The sequence below is a fragment of the Anomaloglossus baeobatrachus genome, chromosome 5, assembly GCF_048569485.1.
Source record: "Anomaloglossus baeobatrachus isolate aAnoBae1 chromosome 5, aAnoBae1.hap1, whole genome shotgun sequence".
Taxonomy (NCBI): Eukaryota; Metazoa; Chordata; class Amphibia; order Anura; family Aromobatidae; genus Anomaloglossus; species Anomaloglossus baeobatrachus.
In genome coordinates, this window is record NC_134357.1 from 374,810,254 (window position 1) to 374,830,972 (window position 20,719).

The following is a 20,719-nucleotide window of genomic DNA, read 5'->3' on the forward strand; positions in this document are numbered from 1 at the left end:
ACATCAGCCACAACCAAGAGGGTCCCCGGGTCCACATGAACCCCATCAAGTCTGTTGAGCACCTCGGTCGTGTCCCTAACGTAGGATGGAAGGGTCTCCACCAAGGGTTTTAAATAATAGTCAATGAATTGACAGATGGGGCTGCATAACCCCTCCATCCCTGAAACGATGGGCCGACCGGGTGGGTTGATGGGGTCCTTGTGGACCTTGGGTAACAAGTAAAAGGTTGGAATTTTAGGATATTTCACAAATAAACCATCAAAGACCCTCTTGGTAATAATGCCTTGGTCTAGGGCATCATTGAGGATAAGGTACAATTGGGCAGAAAACGACACCAGAGGAGAGGAATCCAATCTACTGTATGTCTCTTTATCCCTCAACTGCCTGTGAGCCTCCCTCTCATAAAGGTCAACTGGCCAAACCACGACATTGCCCCCCTTGTCTGCGGCCTTGAAAATAACATCACTCATGCTACCCAGTTCTCTCAGGGCTTTCCTCTGAACTACAGTTAAATTATCCTGTGTTCGGCGAGTGGAGATACCCCGTAAGTTCTCAGAAACAAGACGGGTGAAAATCTCCACCGCTGGGCACAGAGACAAGGGGGGGAAGGTCGTGGATCTTGGCCCAATGGAGGTGGGAAACTCACCTGGCAGCCGGGATGATGGTTCCTCTGAAAGTTCCTCTAAAATCTGTGTCGCACTCTGCCCAGTGGCAAGATCGGTGTCATCTGTTGGTAATTTGGAATGTAATTTGTGAAGGATAAGCTTCCGGGAGAAAAGGTGAAGATCCTTCAGAGCTGTGAACAAATCGAAAGTATTAGTGGGGGAGAATGTTAAACCCTTACTTAAAACCTGTAATTGCGCCACAGATAGGATATGTTTAGAGAGATTTATTACCTGAGGGCCTTCGCCTAAACCAATGTCTTTCGGTCTACCGGCACCCCTCTTTTTAGGTTGGCGCAAACGGTTATCCCAGGACATCTGGCCCTGGTTAGCCCTTCCAGGTATAATGGCACTGTTAGATGGTACACTCTCTTCTCCTGACGTACAGGACGAGATGGAGCCAGATCTTGATCCCCCAAAACGTGAACGTTGGTAGGGTTTATATCTATCTCCACCGCCCCTCCATTTATACATCTTGTTCTGACGTCTGTCATCGAGGTCTCTTTGTAATTTACGTATTTTAGTATCTTGAACCTCTTTGCTTAATTTCTCAATTTCCAAATCGAGACCTTCATTAAATTTATTAATCGCCACTGTTGTCATATTTTTTTCAATATCAGCTTGTAATGAGTTAATATCAACTTCCAGAGTAGTAAGGGTCTCCTTATTCAGCCCAATTAGAAGTTGGAGAAATTGTCTAGAACACTCAGAGGCAGCGTTCTCCCATCTACTCTTAAATTCATCATTCTGGATGGGGAAGGAGGGAAAGACTTGTACTCGTAATCCCCTCGGAATTAGACCCAGTTCCACGTATCGCTCCAAAAACGTACAATTTAGCCATATCCTGGTCCGTTTTTTAAGTAACTCTGTCATCTTATTGCACAAATCCCTAGTACATGCACCATTACTTTCTAAAACCCCTGTGGGTTCACCTTTTAGCACTTCATTAATTTTATTAAGCCACGCCTCCTCGCGGGCTTTAAAGTTCATCATTGTCCGAGGCTGTGCTGTGAATAACACAAAAAAGAGCATAAGACAAAATAACATTGAACCAAGGCACATCTCGCAGCAAAATCAACGCCACTCCAAAGGCATATGAGAGACATACAAGAACTGGAGCCATCCAGGGCTATTCATAAAATATCCAAACTTTATTGCATATAAAGATAAAAATAGGTTTCACTTGTTACAATTTATATAAGGTGCTATTAAAGGACAAAGGTGAAAAACCACATAAGTATAGGAAGCGAGGGTGAAAACCACCCTAATAATGAGAAGTGAAATTAGTAGGGACTGAAGAAAGTAAACATATTCATCAGTGGCCGGCAAGCATGGTACCCCTGTCTTTACGCAGATTATGAACAATGTATAGCCAAGTTGGCATCAAACCATTACAGCAGGGCAGAGGCATCAAATTACAGCCAGTCACATCAGGAAAAAGTAAAGTAACAGTCCCAAAACTTACACATAGTGATGAGGGTGGTCACCAAAGCATCCCACACCAGAAAAACGGAGCCTTCCTACGCGCGTTTCGCAACACGGGTTGTGTCTGGCTTCATCAGGGAAGGTATGGAGAAAATGCCGTTTGAGGACCTTAAATAAGAGGTCACATGACCTAATTCGTCTGACCAGGACCTAGGAAAATGTGTCCCAGCCAATCGGATCCCCGCTAGCGCGCGTGCGCACCGCGCGTCAGGCGTCACACGCCCCGCAGCCGTCCAATGAGGAGGGAGGCCCGGAGCCCAGCAACTCTGGACTCCAAAGTCACCCCCACCCACTGTAGTGACGGCCAGGGGGCGGGCAAGACAAGCGAGCGGCGCGCCAGCGTCACGGGGATCAGAGGGCGGGACACAGCTCCCAGCCAGAGACCGTCTCTCAGCCAATCGGGTTGCTATGACGGCGCACAGGCATCGCACGGCGAGAATCCACAACCAGTCCCCGGCAATCCAGTGAGGAGGGACGCAGCGAGCCCCCGGGCCCAAGGGCCCACAGCATCCCCCCGCACACAGTAAGGACGCCGGGGAACTGGTGGGGACAGGTCGCCGCGCGGTGGCGGCGCGCACAGCAACCAGAGGGCGGGACGGGCAAATGGCTGAGAAAGTATAAATGTGCCAATGGCAATAAATAAGTATCCCATAAAATTGCTAAGTTGGCATGGATAACATAACATTAACAAGCAAGTATACACAAGACATTAAAAGGGATAAAAGGACAAGAGAAGGAGATATTTGTGAAAAAATCTTCTCAAAGTGGCAATATGTCCATGTCACAGGAGGGCCATGATGGAACAATTTTCAATACAGATGTTAGGTCCAAGTCCAGTAGGTAAACCACAGTAGATATTTGATATCAAAAGGTCCTATAGAGGCAAGGGAATAATTTAGAAAACTGGAAATATGAGATGGGGACAGTAGAAACCAATTAAAAACAAATCATGAGGCACTAAATTTTGCCCCTTTTTTGTGAGATCTCATTGTGAGATTCTATATACTGCACCGTTCTTTCCTTCTTTTTAATATTAGGGAGAAAGTTTTTTTCTTTTAATTTGTTTTTAATTGGTTTCTACTGTCCCCATCTCATATTTCCAGTTTTCTAAATTATTCCCTTGCCTCTATAGGACCTTTTGATATCAAATATCTACTGTGGTTTACCTACTGGACTTGGACCTAACATCTGTATTGAAAATTGTTCCATCATGGCCCTCCTGTGACATGGACATATTGCCACTTTGAGAAGATTTTTTCACAAATATCTCCTTCTCTTGTCCTTTTATCCCTTTTAATGTCTTGTGTATACTTGCTTGTTAATGTTATGTTATCCATGCCAACTTAGCAATTTTATGGGATACTTATTTATTGCCATTGGCACATTTATACTTTCTCAGCCATTTGCCCGTCCCGCCCTCTGGTTGCTGTGCGCGCCGCCACCGCGCGGCGACCTGTCCCCACCAGTTCCCCGGCGTCCTTACTGTGTGCGGGGGGATGCTGTGGGCCCTTGGGCCCGGGGGCTCGCTGCGTCCCTCCTCACTGGATTGCCGGGGACTGGTTGTGGATTCTCGCCGTGCGATGCCTGTGCGCCGTCATAGCAACCCGATTGGCTGAGAGACGGTCTCTGGCTGGGAGCTGTGTCCCGCCCTCTGATCCCCGTGACGCTGGCGCGCCGCTCGCTTGTCTTGCCCGCCCCCTGGCCGTCACTACAGTGGGTGGGGGTGACTTTGGAGTCCAGAGTTGCTGGGCTCCGGGCCTCCCTCCTCATTGGACGGCTGCGGGGCGTGTGACGCCTGACGCGCGGTGCGCACGCGCGCTAGCGGGGATCCGATTGGCTGGGACACATTTTCCTAGGTCCTGGTCAGACGAATTAGGTCATGTGACCTCTTATTTAAGGTCCTCAAACGGCATTTTCTCCATACCTTCCCTGATGAAGCCAGACACAACCCGTGTTGCGAAACGCGCGTAGGAAGGCTCCGTTTTTCTGGTGTGGGATGCTTTGGTGACCACCCTCATCACTATGTGTAAGTTTTGGGACTGTTACTTTACTTTTTCCTGATGTGACTGGCTGTAATTTGGTGCCTCTGCCCTGCTGTAATGGTTTGATGCCAACTTGGCTATACATTGTTCATAATCTGCGTAAAGACAGGGGTACCATGCTTGCCGGCCACTGATGAATATGTTTACTTTCTTCAGTCCCTACTAATTTCACTTCTCATTATTAGGGTGGTTTTCACCCTCGCTTCCTATACTTATGTGGTTTTTCACCTTTGTCCTTTAATAGCACCTTATATAAATTGTAACAAGTGAAACCTATTTTTATCTTTATATGCAATAAAGTTTGGATATTTTATGAATAGCCCTGGATGGCTCCAGTTCTTGTATGTCTCTCATATGCCTTTGGAGTGGCGTTGATTTTGCTGCGAGATGTGCCTTGGTTCAATGTTATTTTGTCTTATGCTCTTTTTTGTGTTATTCACAGCACAGCCTCGGACAATGATGAACTTTAAAGCCCGCGAGGAGGCGTGGCTTAATAAAATTAATGAAGTGCTAAAAGGTGAACCCACAGGGGTTTTAGAAAGTAATGGTGCATGTACTAGGGATTTGTGCAATAAGATGACAGAGTTACTTAAAAAACGGACCAGGATATGGCTAAATTGTACGTTTTTGGAGCGATACGTGGAACTGGGTCTAATTCCGAGGGGATTACGAGTACAAGTCTTTCCCTCCTTCCCCATCCAGAATGATGAATTTAAGAGTAGATGGGAGAACGCTGCCTCTGAGTGTTCTAGACAATTTCTCCAACTTCTAATTGGGCTGAATAAGGAGACCCTTACTACTCTGGAAGTTGATATTAACTCATTACAAGCTGATATTGAAAAAAATATGACAACAGTGGCGATTAATAAATTTAATGAAGGTCTCGATTTGGAAATTGAGAAATTAAGCAAAGAGGTTCAAGATACTAAAATACGTAAATTACAAAGAGACCTCGATGACAGACGTCAGAACAAGATGTATAAATGGAGGGGCGGTGGAGATAGATATAAACCCTACCAACGTTCACGTTTTGGGGGATCAAGATCTGGCTCCATCTCGTCCTGTACGTCAGGAGAAGAGAGTGTACCATCTAACAGTGCCATTATACCTGGAAGGGCTAACCAGGGCCAGATGTCCTGGGATAACCGTTTGCGCCAACCTAAAAAGAGGGGTGCCGGTAGACCGAAAGACATTGGTTTAGGCGAAGGCCCTCAGGTAATAAATCTCTCTAAACATATCCTATCTGTGGCGCAATTACAGGTTTTAAGTAAGGGTTTAACATTCTCCCCCACTAATACTTTCGATTTGTTCACAGCTCTGAAGGATCTTCACCTTTTCTCCCGGAAGCTTATCCTTCACAAATTACATTCCAAATTACCAACAGATGACACCGATCTTGCCACTGGGCAGAGTGCGACACAGATTTTAGAGGAACTTTCAGAGGAACCATCATCCCGGCTGCCAGGTGAGTTTCCCACCTCCATTGGGCCAAGATCCACGACCTTCCCCCCCTTGTCTCTGTGCCCAGCGGTGGAGATTTTCACCCGTCTTGTTTCTGAGAACTTACGGGGTATCTCCACTCGCCGAACACAGGATAATTTAACTGTAGTTCAGAGGAAAGCCCTGAGAGAACTGGGTAGCATGAGTGATGTTATTTTCAAGGCCGCAGACAAGGGGGGCAATGTCGTGGTTTGGCCAGTTGACCTTTATGAGAGGGAGGCTCACAGGCAGTTGAGGGATAAAGAGACATACAGTAGATTGGATTCCTCTCCTCTGGTGTCGTTTTCTGCCCAATTGTACCTTATCCTCAATGATGCCCTAGACCAAGGCATTATTACCAAGAGGGTCTTTGATGGTTTATTTGTGAAATATCCTAAAATTCCAACCTTTTACTTGTTACCCAAGGTCCACAAGGACCCCATCAACCCACCCGGTCGGCCCATCGTTTCAGGGATGGAGGGGTTATGCAGCCCCATCTGTCAATTCATTGACTATTATTTAAAACCCTTGGTGGAGACCCTTCCATCCTACGTTAGGGACACGACCGAGGTGCTCAACAGACTTGATGGGGTTCATGTGGACCCGGGGACCCTCTTGGTTGTGGCTGATGTAGAGTCTTTATATACATGCATCAGCCATGACGATGGCCTGAGAGCAGCTCGTTTCTTTCTGAGCATGAGCAATTGGGATGGGCGAATTTGTGAGCTGGTCCTTGAACTTCTTGACTATGTACTCACCCACAATTTCTTCGTCTTTAAGGATAGATTCTATCTGCAGAGGCGGGGGACCGCTATGGGCGCGGCCTGTGCACCTTCGTACGCAAACCTCTTTCTCGGTTTTTGGGAGAGGGGTCTGTTTGTTGACGGAGGTGCATGGGCCGCCCCCTTGGTGTCTATGTGGGTGAGGTACATTGATGATCTACTGATCATCTGGCAGGGTACCATCTCTCAACTCAGGCTTTTCATGGACCAGCTCAATACAAATGATTATAACATCAAATTAACATATAGCTTTAGCGACAGTGGAGTTGAGTTTCTAGATATCAAGATTACTGCAGATGAGTTCGGTGCTTTGCAGACGGATGTGTACAGAAAACCAACGTCTGTAAACGCCCTACTCCATGCCACCTCTGCCCATACCAACTCCACTGTACGTGCCATCCCAGTTGGTCAATATCTCAGGGTGAGACGACTCTGCTCTCAGGACAGTACTTTTAAACATCAGGCAGATGATTTGAGGATAAGGTTTAAAAACAGAGGTTATGGTAATCGCATTTTGAAGCAGGCTTACCAGAGAGCAAGATCGGTGTCTAGGCAGGATTTGTTACATGGGAGGAGAGGTGAAGCCAAGCCTGTGGAAAATGTAAGATTTATCTCTACATTTAATGCCAATTGGCAGGAGATGAGGGATATCTTATCTAAATTTTGGCCGATCCTTCAATCGGACCCCACTTTGAGGTCACATCTACCCCCTGTACCATTGATGACCGCTAGGCGATGTAGAAACCTCAAGGACTACTTGGTCAGAAGCCATTACATACCACCTGTGACCAGTAGTCCTTTTGGCTCTTCTGGACCTATTAAAGGATGTTTTCCTTGTGGCCGCTGTGTCTCCTGCCCGAATGTCTCTCGCTGCTCCTCTTTCCATGCTAGTGATGGAATGAAAACCTTCTCAATAAGAGAACACATTTCCTGTACGACTGTCAATGTCATCTACCACGCAACATGTGAGTGTAATAAAATCTATATCGGTATGACGTCGAGGGAATTAAGAGTAAGGGTAAGGGAGCATGTGAGGGACATTCGGGCGGCAGTCACAGTGACCAATGTGGCAGATTTAAAAACTATCCCGCGCCACTTCAAATTGGTCCATGGATGCAACCCCAGATCCTTTATGGTCAGGGGAATTGATGTGATTCACTGTGGGATAAGAGGGGGGAATGCTAAAAAATTGTTGGCCCAACGTGAACTAAAATGGATCACCATTTTGGACACAGTAACACCGAAGGGCCTAAATGAGGCACTAAATTTTGCCCCTTTTTTGTGAGATCTCATTGTGAGATTCTATATACTGCACCGTTCTTTCCTTCTTTTTAATATTAGGGAGAAAGTTTTTTTCTTTTAATTTGTTTTTAATTGGTTTCTACTGTCCCCATCTCATATTTCCAGTTTTCTAAATTATTCCCTTGCCTCTATAGGACCTTTTGATATCAAATATCTACTGTGGTTTACCTACTGGACTTGGACCTAACATCTGTATTGAAAATTGTTCCATCATGGCCCTCCTGTGACATGGACATATTGCCACTTTGAGAAGATTTTTTCACAAATATCTCCTTCTCTTGTCCTTTTATCCCTTTTAATGTCTTGTGTATACTTGCTTGTTAATGTTATGTTATCCATGCCAACTTAGCAATTTTATGGGATACTTATTTATTGCCATTGGCACATTTATACTTTCTCAGCCATTTGCCCGTCCCGCCCTCTGGTTGCTGTGCGCGCCGCCACCGCGCGGCGACCTGTCCCCACCAGTTCCCCGGCGTCCTTACTGTGTGCGGGGGGATGCTGTGGGCCCTTGGGCCCGGGGGCTCGCTGCGTCCCTCCTCACTGGATTGCCGGGGACTGGTTGTGGATTCTCGCCGTGCGATGCCTGTGCGCCGTCATAGCAACCCGATTGGCTGAGAGACGGTCTCTGGCTGGGAGCTGTGTCCCGCCCTCTGATCCCCGTGACGCTGGCGCGCCGCTCGCTTGTCTTGCCCGCCCCCTGGCCGTCACTACAGTGGGTGGGGGTGACTTTGGAGTCCAGAGTTGCTGGGCTCCGGGCCTCCCTCCTCATTGGACGGCTGCGGGGCGTGTGACGCCTGACGCGCGGTGCGCACGCGCGCTAGCAGGGATCCGATTGGCTGGGACACATTTTCCTAGGTCCTGGTCAGACGAATTAGGTCATGTGACCTCTTATTTAAGGTCCTCAAACGGCATTTTCTCCATACCTTCCCTGATGAAGCCAGACACAACCCGTGTTGCGAAACGCGCGTAGGAAGGCTCCGTTTTTCTGGTGTGGGATGCTTTGGTGACCACCCTCATCACTATGTGTAAGTTTTGGGACTGTTACTTTACTTTTTCCTGATGTGACTGGCTGTAATTTGGTGCCTCTGCCCTGCTGTAATGGTTTGATGCCAACTTGGCTATACATTGTTCATAATCTGCGTAAAGACAGGGGTACCATGCTTGCCGGCCACTGATGAATATGTTTACTTTCTTCAGTCCCTACTAATTTCACTTCTCATTATTAGGGTGGTTTTCACCCTCGCTTCCTATACTTATGTGGTTTTTCACCTTTGTCCTTTAATAGCACCTTATATAAATTGTAACAAGTGAAACCTATTTTTATCTTTATATGCAATAAAGTTTGGATATTTTATGAATAGCCCTGGATGGCTCCAGTTCTTGTATGTCTCTCACTGGGATGAGTGAGCAGTGTTTTCATGAGTGAACCAGCTTGTGCCCCTCAGTTAGTTTTGACACCTGCTAGCACCACTTGTTTTGGTGTAATGTCATGCGGCAGGGTGCGTTAGTCCCCTGGCTTTGATTTGAGGATATATCGGCACGTTAAGCTCTGCGGCTGGCTACATTTTAATTAGAGGGAAGGTGATCCTTTCCCTATTTTAGAGGAACTAATAAAAGTTAAATTTTAGGTATTTTGCTGTATTTTGGTCTTTCATCATATATACCATACCAGTGGCTGTATTATATTTGGTCCCCAATGGCTATTAAGCAATGTTTTTCTCTGAACGCGGCAGCATTTCATAGTTAAACATATGTGGCTGAAATCATACAGCCACAGTGTAATACGCACTACTCCTGGCTCTAGGAGCATGTATCAACTGTCAAGTTACCTTTTAAGGATGCTAATATATTTTTTTCTTATGATGTGCATGTGACTGGCTGCGTTATTTAGACAGTTTTTGCTTAATTGCTTTTGGTTATAATATTCTTTTTCCATCCCCAGTGCTTTTGTAGTGGAGAGACAGCCGTGCATGCCAATGCACCCCGACCGGCCCCTGGTGATCAAAACAGGAGTGCAGTTCACTACCAAAGTCAGGTAATGTAGATGAAGAATGTCAACCAGGCCATTATACACCAACATAAAATATTGCATACTCTGTGCCTAATGTAAGACGTATATTCTAGGCTTAGTCCTATATTTTCTCTGTAGTCTGGATGTTGTGCAGGTCAGCTCACCTTGTGCAATGCTTCTATTCACAGGCTTCTTGTCAAGTTTCCTGAACTTAACTACCAGCTGAAGATTAAAGTCTGTATCGATAAGTAAGTCAATATTTTATTAAACTTTAATGACCCTCAAATTAAAGGGTCTGTCCACTACTAGGACAACCGCATCTGATTCCACATTTCCCCCAGGTAAAATAATAATGACTATACTCGCTTGCTGTACTGGCCCCCTTCCAGCGGTGTCTGGGCTCACGTGGGGTTGGGACTTCACGCAAGCCCCTCGTTCAATCACCAGCAGCTTCGTTCTCCCCGTATTCGGACCAAACGAGGTAATGAACAGGAAGTGAGCGCAGCGGCTGCGCTTACTTCCTGTTGATTGCTTGCTTGGTCCTAAGGTGGGGAGAAGAAAGCCGGTGTTTATTGGATGCGGGGCTTGTGGGACGTCACACCCCCATTTGAGCCCCGGCACCTCTGGAAGGGCGCCAGTACAGGAGGTGAGTATAGTCATTACATATTTCCCCCAGGTAAAATAATAATCATAAGGGGTTGTCCTAGTAGTGGACAAACCTTTAATGAAAACCTGACATGTTTTAATCATATGTTTAGAAGACCTCCCCACTGGGGGTGCACCAATATCTAGAAAGAAGGGTATTATCTATATTTTGTGATCTGTTTCAGGAGTTGTGAAAATGACCCATATGAGCCCATGACGTGTCTTCACCTCTCCCAAACAGAAGCAGATAAGGCACAGCTCTTTTTTTTTTTTTTCTTTTTCCTCTAGCCATAGTTGGAGACCTTGGAACTCAGATTATCCCCTCCCCCCCCTCCCCATTCCAATGACTTATTAGACGTTTTCTATAACTGAGGGTGTAATTTAGCATAAGCCTGTGCAGTTTATATTCTGTTTAAACATGTGCATACTCCTTGAAGGCCAACTTGATATGTCAGCAAAACTGGAATATGGTGGATCACTGGTGTACTTTGTAGAGACCTATGTAAGCTTGGGGCAGTTGTACAAATGCAGATACTGCCCTCATTGGATTCCAAGGATCCTGATGATATGGCTCTGTACTAAGAATTGCTATTCAGGCCTTTTGAATTTTGCCTATATTTTATCTTCTAGGGATTCTGGGGATGTTGCCGCACTTAGAGGGTAAGAAGCTTGTTTTCATGTACTGCATACAAAAAATGCCATAAGTTAAGTAAATCTTTTGTTTTCAGATTTGTCAGTGCAACTATGTCTGATCTTTGTTTCCTAAGATGATTAAAAACAATTTCAGTGTGGTCGGATTGAGTTCAATAAATTAACGGAATAACCTCAAATTCCAATTAAAATGACTATCTTTATTGATATATATTAAAAATGAAAAAAACACCCCGTGATATTGCACACGTAGGGTCACATGAGAGGAGGAGCTGAAATGTATGGGATCCCTACAACTCCCTAGGGGGACCTTGCTCCTACCTGCCAACGGAGGGTTTGACACCGTAACTGTTTTGGGCGCCCCCGTTCCACGTCGGCTGTCCCTCACTATGCCCTAACTAATTAGTGAATTAAATATTAATTAATTACACTCTTGGTGGCCACACACTAGTAATCATGCATACAAGATATTGGTAATTTTCAATATATGTCAGACTACAAAATGCTTCCAAAAAATTGAAAAAAAAAAAAAGATAATAATTTTCTATATGTATCAGACTACAAATTGCTTCCAAGAAATTGAAAACAACTATACAGGACGAAAAAGAGGGGAATCACAACTGAACACAATGTGCGCCGTTCCATCAGTTGGTAACTTTACTCCCTCCCTTGTCCTGATATATTGTGGCCATCATGCATGGAAAAACTCATCACAAACATGAATATATTCTCTCAATAGACACTGCACAGCCCCAATCTAGGCAAAGTGTATGCAAACAGTGCAGTGTCCAAGGACAAACATTTAATAAGCCAAGCATATAAAGGTGAACAAGATACATCCAGGGGAAAGAAATAATGGTTACTTCCCTTTAATTACATGCTCCATATCGCCTCGACGCGTTTCCCCTTCCAAGATACAAGGATCATCAGGAGGCTGAAGGATCATGAATATAAGATGTGGATGGGGAGGTAATCCATGGCTGTGCGCCATGTTTGTGATGAGTTTTTCCATGCATGATGGCCACAATATATCAGGACAAGGGAGGGAGTAAAGTTACCAACTGATGGAACGGCGCACATTGTGTTCAGTTGTGATTCCCCTCTTTTTCGTCCTGTATAGTTGTTTTCAATTTCTTGGAAGCAATTTGTAGTCTGATACATATAGAAAATTATTATCTTTTTTTTTTTTTCAATTTTTTGGAAGCATTTTGTAGTCTGACATATATTGAAAATTACTAATATCTTGTATGCATGATTACTAGTGTGTGGCCACCAAGAGTGTAATTAATTAATATTTAATTCACTAATTAGTTAGGGCATAGTGAGGGACAGCCGACGTGGAACGGGGGCGCCCAAAACAGTTACGGTGTCAAACCCTCCGTTGGCAGGTAGGAGCAAGGTCCCCCTAGGGAGTTGTAGGGACCCCATACATTTCAGCTCCTCCTCTCATGTGACCCTACGTGTGCAATATCACGGGTTTTTTTTTTTCATTTTTAATATATATCAATAAAGATAGTCATTTTAATTGGAATTTGAGGTTATTCCGTTTATTTATTTCCTAAGATGATTGTCACACTTACCCATATACAGTGGTTTACAAGTAACTTGGTGTGCGAGTATTTCGCTATACGAGCAAAGCTTGCTGTAAATTTGTAACTCAGTTTACGAGCAAGCTTTGCTGTACGAGCAAATACTCACCGCACACACTTCCAGTTCCATACATTCACCGCGCTCTAACCTGCTCTTGCAGTCCGCACAAGCACACACACATATTATGCTCACCTTACCTTCCGTTCCATCGCCGGCCTCATGGTTCTTGTAGTTTGCCGGTACAGGATGTGTATCGGGTAACCATCGTGACAATGGAGGAACTTCCGCTGTCAGCTGCTACTCAAAGGCAGCACGCGGGCCATTCAGAGGCAAGCGGCTCCTGCCTTTGGCGTCAGCCCTCTGGCAGCGGAAGCTCCGGCATCAGTTGCGATGATTACCCGATACACATCCTGTACCGGTAAACTACAAGAACTGGGAAGCCGGCAATGGAAGGTAAGGTGAGCATAATATGTGTGTTTGTGTGTGTTTGTGCATGTGTGGAATGGCACATTAGGGGACCAGGATGGGACATTGAACAAGTTGTGGAACGAATTGCCTGAGCTTGCATTATTTCCTATGGGAAATCTTGCTTTGCTAGACGAGTAACTTGGTTTACAAGCACACTCCCAGAACGGATTGTTCTTGTAAGCCAAGGTTCCACTGTATATATTAGATTAACTTATATGATTACCTCTTAGATTTATTTTGAGGCGTCCAGTCATTGTTGAAATCTATTCTTGTTATGGCAATACACCTAGTCCCCTTTTCACATAGAAAAATGTAAACTTACAGTTTCAATCAAATTATAACTCTAAATGAACTTTTTACTTTATCTTAGTTCTCGCAAGTTCAATATCCTTGGTACAAACACAAAGGTCATGAACATGGAGGAGTCAAACAATGGCAGCCTATCTGCTGAATTCAAACACTTGGTAAGTTGTCAGTGTTTAGGTGATTAAAGGTTCACTCTTGTTTAAGGTAAAATCTAATCTGACAAACATTATTGTTCACTTGTGTTACACAAGTGGCCATTGCTGATTACTTTACAACCCCACAAAACAGCCAAGAAAGGTGTATGTTTAGGAGGAACCATGCATGTGTCATGGTGATTAAAATGGAACATGTGCATGATACCTGCTGATCTCAATGATGTGGGAATCTACACCATTCACCTCTAAAGCAAAAGTGAGTTGCACTGGATTACCCCTTTAGAGGGAATCTGTCAGCATGTTGTTGCTACCCCATCTGAGAGCAGCATGTTATAGGGACAGCAATCCTGTTATCAGAGATGTTTTTTACTGGGCTGCTTGCTGTCATTTTGATAAAATCACTGTTTTATCTGCTGCAGAACTACCAATTCTGAATGCTGGGCTCTGTATTACCTCGCCCACACCAGTGATTGGCATCTTTCTCCCTATGTGTAAAGTATACACAGAAAACTGATAATCTGAGTGGGGGGAGTTATACAAAGCTCATGATTATGGAAGACTACCTAGAAACTTGCTAGTCCAATAATGATGAGCTCTTGCTAATAAAACAGTGATTTTGTCAAAACTACAATAAGCAGCCCAGTAAGTGACACATGACTGAATCAAAGTAGATTCAAATGTATGTAATTGTGAACCCCAGTGGAGACAGTGATAATGATGATGTATGTAAGCGCTGTGGAATTAATAGCGCTACATAAGTGAGTAAAATGAAAAGTAAATTTCTTTTAATGCAGTGGCCAATACTCCTCTATATTAGCATTACTACTGGGTTTTAGAAATTATTTTTACAGCTTTTTAAATGTTATTGGTTATAGAATACCAAATGTTATACAGCAAATTTCTTGTATACTTTGTCTTCTGCTAATGTCAGTGGTGTAAATAGTCCTATCCAGTATGCCAGACCTCAAATAAGCCAACTAGTCAAAATGCAAAGGCTGCGCTGATACCATTCAGGCTGCACAGCTCAGAGAAGCACAAAAGGGGAAGTATCAGGCAGTGCATACTCTTAGTGTGGATAGAGAAGTATTGCAGAACGTATTTTTAATTTAAGCTAAGTGTTGGATATCCACAGCAAAATGTGCAGCACGCAATTTCTGCAGTTGGTTACACCCCATCACATTGAAGGGGGTTAAAAAAACCCTCTATTAATATGCAGGTTTATAGCATTAGAAAGCTGCCCGGCAACTTCACTGAGGACCCCACTCGGGAGGAAATGAACTTCATTACTCCCGGAAGCCTCTGTATTCCAGTCATAGGGGCGGCACCAGTCCTGATTCAGTCATTGCTCTGTGCATAGTGAGCGACTGCTGTAACAACGCTGCCAACACTGACTGATTGTCAGCTCTAGTGACAGGGGCGGTGATTACATCTACTACTCTCTGTATAGTGAGCAGTGACTGAAGCTGCGCCGGCGCCGCCCCTTTGACTGAAAGCCTAATTCTACCTAGTGTAGCAGAAATTACTGTACTTTTGATATAGCTACACATAGCTGAGTTTTTAAGATGAAAAGACATGCTCTGTTAAATTTAGATCTTGTCTTACTGTATCCTTGTTTGTTTTAGACTTTGAGAGAGCAGCGATGTGGCAATGGTGGACGAGCTAACTGTGATGTAAGTAGGCATGTCTCCATATTTCCATGCTGTATGTGAGAGCATTGTAAGCACTTGGATGTGACGTCTTGATTTCCGAACAATCCCTGTAAATCTCTAGAGTGTCATGCTCTTTGTAGACAAATTACCATTACTACTTGATATTTTTGTTGGAAAGAAGTGTCAATATGGCATAATAGATGGGTGTCCATACCCTAAAGACAGACACTGCAGCCTGTGGAAGGAGATTAGAATTGTCTTATGCATTTTTGTATTAGGCATATCTAACGCCTTTTTGTGAAAAAAAAAAAAATACATGTATGTCACGTGTTATAGCTATGGGGAGGGCTCTTTCCGCTGATTCTTTTTTTGTTTGGCTACTAGGGATATTGACAACATGTAGCTGTACTATGTTGCTTTACATAGGGCTGATATTTAAACCACGTTTTGACTATAAATACCATTTATCATCATATAAATAGATATACAGTGTAAGATTGGTTTACGAGAACAATCCATTACCCGTCTAGCAAAGCAAAATTTCCCATAGGAAATAATGGAAGCTCAGACAATTCGTTCCACAACTTGTGCAATGTCCCCTATTTTGCCATTCCACACACGCACAAACAAATACACACATATTATGGTCACCTTACCCTCCGTTCCCTCACTGGCTTCCTGGTTCTTGTAGTCCGCAGGTATATGTATGCGGTAACTATCGCGATGATGCAGGAGCGTCCGCTGTCATCATACGCAGGAGCAGCTTGCCTCTGATTGTCCAGCACTCTGACGTCATAGGCATGAGCCGCTTGCCTCTGGTTGGTCAGCTGCCTTTGAGTAGCGGCTGACAGCAGAAGTTCCTCCATCGGTCGCGATGGTTACCCGATATACAATACTGTACCCTGTGGACTACAAGAACCAGGAGGCTGCGGAGGGAACGGAAGGTAAGGTGAGCATAATGTGTGTGTGTTTGTGTCTGTTTGTGGGACTGCAAGAGCGGGTCAGAGTGCAGTGAAAATAAGGAAGTGTGTGCGGTGAGTATTTGCTCGTAAAGCAAAGATTGCTTGTTAACTGAGGTACAAATTTACAGCAAGCTTTGCTCGTATAGCGAGATACTCGCACACAAAGTTACTCGTAAACCGAGGTTCCACTGTAATCTGTATGTAATTAGTATGAAGCTGAACGTCTATTGCTCTACTTGTACAATACATACCGTAGTAGACAGCTGTATATAGTCCAGCTCTAAAGATAGCATTTTCCTGCATGCCAATTGCAAGCACAAGATCTACAATGACATTGAGCCAGTGAGAACTGCTGGAAGATTTCAGCTCTGAACACAGCAGAGTTGTGAATGCAGCTCTGAATTATAATACAGACTGTAAGTGTGCTATGAAAGAGCACTGACATGTAATAATGAAATGACTTAATTCTAGGCATCACTTATTGTCACTGAAGAACTACACTTAATCACTTTTGAAACGGAAGTTTATCACCAAGGCTTGAAAATCGATCTTGAGGTAAGTAAATCTGCAGCGTTGGTGTGTGAAGCAACTAGTTCCTCTTAATCTGATCACACGGAGCAGCTTATGGTTGCACTTGTGATTTCAGGAAGGTCTTATTTCCTGATTGTGCATGTGAGCTGGTGACAAGGTGCATGCGGTTACAATGGCGTGACTGTAGAAGTGGTAACACAAGGCGACCTGCACCAATGCCATCCAGCGCACCGGTCTACTGACGGAGCACCGCAGTGTGCCACTGGTTTCTGTTTAGTCCATAGTGTTGAAGCTTTGGTCACAAATGTGCAGATCACATCCATTTACTTAGTTTTTCTGGGGAGTTTTCCTGTTATGTAACTAAAGTCTATTTTTTTTCTGTAACATTATACAACTTTTTAATATACTTTATTTCAATCCTTTTTGATTTTCAAGTTGTGTACTTGCACATTCCTTACTTGAACAACAAATTTACCAATCTTGAAGGAAAATTAAACATACCTGATACTTTGTTCTCTAGGAAGATAAGCTGCTGCCAGACATATCTGGAAGTGGCTTAAAGGGACTCTCTTATTAAATGGGTAAAATTGCAAACTGCTTGTAAAAATGGGCACCTCTGCATTTTATCTCTTATTAGAAATCGTCTCCATTCTCAGAAACTGATGGATTGTTGGATGTGATTCTATAATTTGCTGCTTGTTGCCTAGATTACGGTCTACCCTGCAATCTATCAGTTTTGGCTAGTGTCTTAAGGCCACGTCTCACTAAGCAACATCGCTAGCAACATCGCTGCTGAGGCACGATTTTTGTGACATCTGTGTGTGACATCCAGCGACAACCTGGCCCCTGCTGTGAGGTCGCTGATTGTTGCTGAATGTCCTGGACCGTTTTTTAGTTGTTGCTCTCCCGCTGTGAAGCACACATCTGTGTGTGACAGCAAAATGCAACAACTGAATGTGCAGGGAGCCGGCTTCTGCGGACGCTGGTAACCACGGTAAACAATCGGGTAACCGCGAAGTGCTTCGCTGTTTACCCGATATTTACCTTAGTTACTAGCGTCCGCCACTCTCAGGCTGTCAGTGCCGGCTCCCTGCTCCCTGCACGAGTAGATAGACTACACATCGGGTAAATAAGCACAGCTGTTTGCTTATTAACCCAATGTGTACTCTGGCTAGGAGTGCAGGGAGCCAGCGCTAAGCGGTGTGTGCTGGTAACCAGGGTAAATATCTGGTAACCAGCAAAGGCTTTCCTTGGTTACCTGTTATTTACCTTTAGTTACCAAGCGCAGCATCGCTTCCACGCGTCGCTGCTGGCTGGGGGCTGGTCACTGGTCGCTGGTGAGATCTGCCTGTTTGACAGCTCACCAGCGACCATGTAGCGACGCTCCAGCGATCCAGGTCAGGTCGCTGGTGGGATCGCTGGAGCGTCGCTTAGCGTGACCGTACCTTTAGCAAGGAGCGCAGCACTCGTTGAAACTGACCTGATCAATGGATTTGGCCAGCTTCAATGTCACTGCATGTCTCAGATGCTGCAGTGGCAAAGTTTGCATCTGTTTGCAGCATGAAAGTGCATAATTCATGCCAGCAACTCGACCATGCGCCTAGCTCAACTGTCAGTTATCAGGAGCATAGCACACCACCAGCAAGTAGGAAGCCGGGAGGCAGAGGAGAGATGTGCTCCTGAACAAAGAAGATTTAAGACCATTTTACACTGGCTGATAATCTGTGTATAATTGTGTCATGAATGCCGTGAATTATCTGTTGCCCAAACAAATATCTTGTTCATTAGGTGAATGGATAGTTTGTGCTGATTAATTTTTTTATCGTTGTCAGCAGCACTTTGCTGCATGTAAATGGGGGTTGTCCCGCTGACGAAATGCTGCTGTATTGGGACAGAACGATTTTTATTAGAACGGGCCAATAAATGACCAAAAATTCATTTTTATATAGTCTATCAGCACTTGTCGATTATCCCGAAGAGAACTAGTCGATGAGCCCATCATACCAGAAATGATTTATGATGGAGAATGAATGCTCATTATAGCCTGTTTGTCTATTAGCGAATGAGACCTTTTTACTTTAATTCTGGAAATGTTACTATTTCTATTGACCTCTTTAGTTTTGGACTTCATTCTCACGAGTTTACATCACAACTAACAAAAAATAAATTGCCATTAGAATCATTGGCTGTGTAGGAATATGGTCTGTATTATTGATATGAAAATGTAACCATATTATTGCTATCGGAAGGAATTCTAAGCATTTGTTTACACAAGCAGATAATCATTTTATTGATAAACTATGTCAGACAAGTGTTTATATAGGACGAGAATCGTGAATGAAATGATTGAATAGCGATCGTTACATTGTAGTAATGAACATTGTGCTCCGTGTTCACACAGATGTGAAGAGTGTTTGTGTCCAGCTTTGAAATCACAAAAGTGATGTATTTATTTCTAACAGATGAATACATAAAGTATTGTACAAACAATAGTGATACTGTACAAAGAAAATGTAATTAAATTAGTTATAAAATGTTTAATAAGAAGTTTCCCAGATTTATATGAACATTGACATTTGCAATAACAACTCTGAACAATGTGACACGAATAGAAATGTATTAATGCTTCAACGCCTACTGAATCGCCTTGGAGCATAATCACTGGAAGCCATACCTATGTAGGATTTGAGGTTCCATTCCTCCTCGTTGTAGGTCTGATCGTCGAACAAGAGAACAATCCTTTAGGTTGCATAATTCAAACATGTTGTTTTTGGACACGTCGTTCAACTACTCAAACAATTCACATTAAACGACCCATTGTCCACAATAAGTGTGTAACGTTAGAACTTGAAGGATTATCAGCCAGTGTAATGTACCTTAAGTCATCTGTGAACTTCTCACAATTTGTAATTTACCTGCTAATAGTGAATGAAGTGGAAACTACTACAGTTACTCATTGTGTACAAGCAAGGAATGAACACATACTTACAATTTCTAGCATTTGTTGCATGATACCCACTCAGACCTGTCGTAGTGTACAGTAAAGTGTGAACACTCCATGTTGTCATGCTACCTAGTTCTCTTTTGTGTTCTTATGGAACCCTTTATCTTCTTCTAATCAGTCACTATGATCACTAGATCAGGTCAATTTACAGAAAAAGTGAAAAGGACAATGTGATGTAATAATGACATTGAACAGCTTGTCTCTTCTATATGCAGACCCACTCACTGCCTGTTGTAGTGATATCAAACATATGTCAAATGCCTAATGCCTGGGCATCCATCCTGTGGTACAACATGCTCACCAACAACCCAAAGGTAACAACAATTTATAAGCTCTGTCCAAAAAGTAAATGCATGATTAATTTTTCCTCTGTTGGGTCTATGCAATGCATGTCATCTGCTTTAATACAATCCACATAAGGAACTTTTCAGCCAGTCTTTATTAGTTGTCTTCAACATTTAAATCAGGGGTGGGGCCATTTGCGGACCATGATTTTCTCCGTGGCCCCCTGGCACGATTCCGGGCAACGCAGTGCTCGGGCGGCAGCCGCAGTCTTGCTGGCTGCCGTCCCTTTATATCCCATTGTGTGATGCGAGGACGCTGCTTGCACATACCATTAGGTCCTCGCACTGTCCTGCGTCAGCGTGCTCAGGCTTTACTTTATGGGCGGGGTAAGCACAAGATGCGCTCCCATCCCACAGAAGAAGAGAAGAAGCAGCTTTACTGGCCTCCCTGCTGTACATGCCTCCCAGACGGTTTCTTTGACTCCTCCCCCCTGTGCTGTGTATCCCCCCCACTGTTGTCCGTTCCCACTAAGTGCTGTCCATGCCGCTGCTAGTGCTGTGTCCCCCCACCCCTTACTGATGTGTATGCCCCAAGCCCTCCCTGTGAGGTGCCCTCCCCAGGCCCTCCCTGTGAGGTGTATGCCCCTGAAGGTTGGCATAAATTTCCAAATGGCCCCCGGCAGGAAAAAGGTTTCCCACCTCTGATTT

General features: G+C 44.2%; 1 protein-coding gene across 3 annotated transcripts in view; it reads left to right on the top strand.

Moving 5' to 3' along the window:
* STAT3 (signal transducer and activator of transcription 3) overlaps positions 1-20,719 on the top strand; it is a 149,734-nt gene that overhangs the window by 120,922 nt on the left and 8,093 nt on the right. For all 3 annotated transcript variants that reach the window (XM_075350005.1, XM_075350008.1, XM_075350007.1), the window contains exons 10-16: positions 9,698-9,790; positions 9,955-10,014; positions 11,042-11,071; positions 13,491-13,584; positions 15,204-15,251; positions 16,664-16,747; positions 19,943-20,041. In XM_075350005.1, coding sequence (XP_075206120.1) covers positions 9,698-9,790; positions 9,955-10,014; positions 11,042-11,071; positions 13,491-13,584; positions 15,204-15,251; positions 16,664-16,747; positions 19,943-20,041 — 508 coding nt within the window. The remainder of the gene's footprint in view (positions 1-9,697; positions 9,791-9,954; positions 10,015-11,041; positions 11,072-13,490; positions 13,585-15,203; positions 15,252-16,663; positions 16,748-19,942; positions 20,042-20,719) is intronic.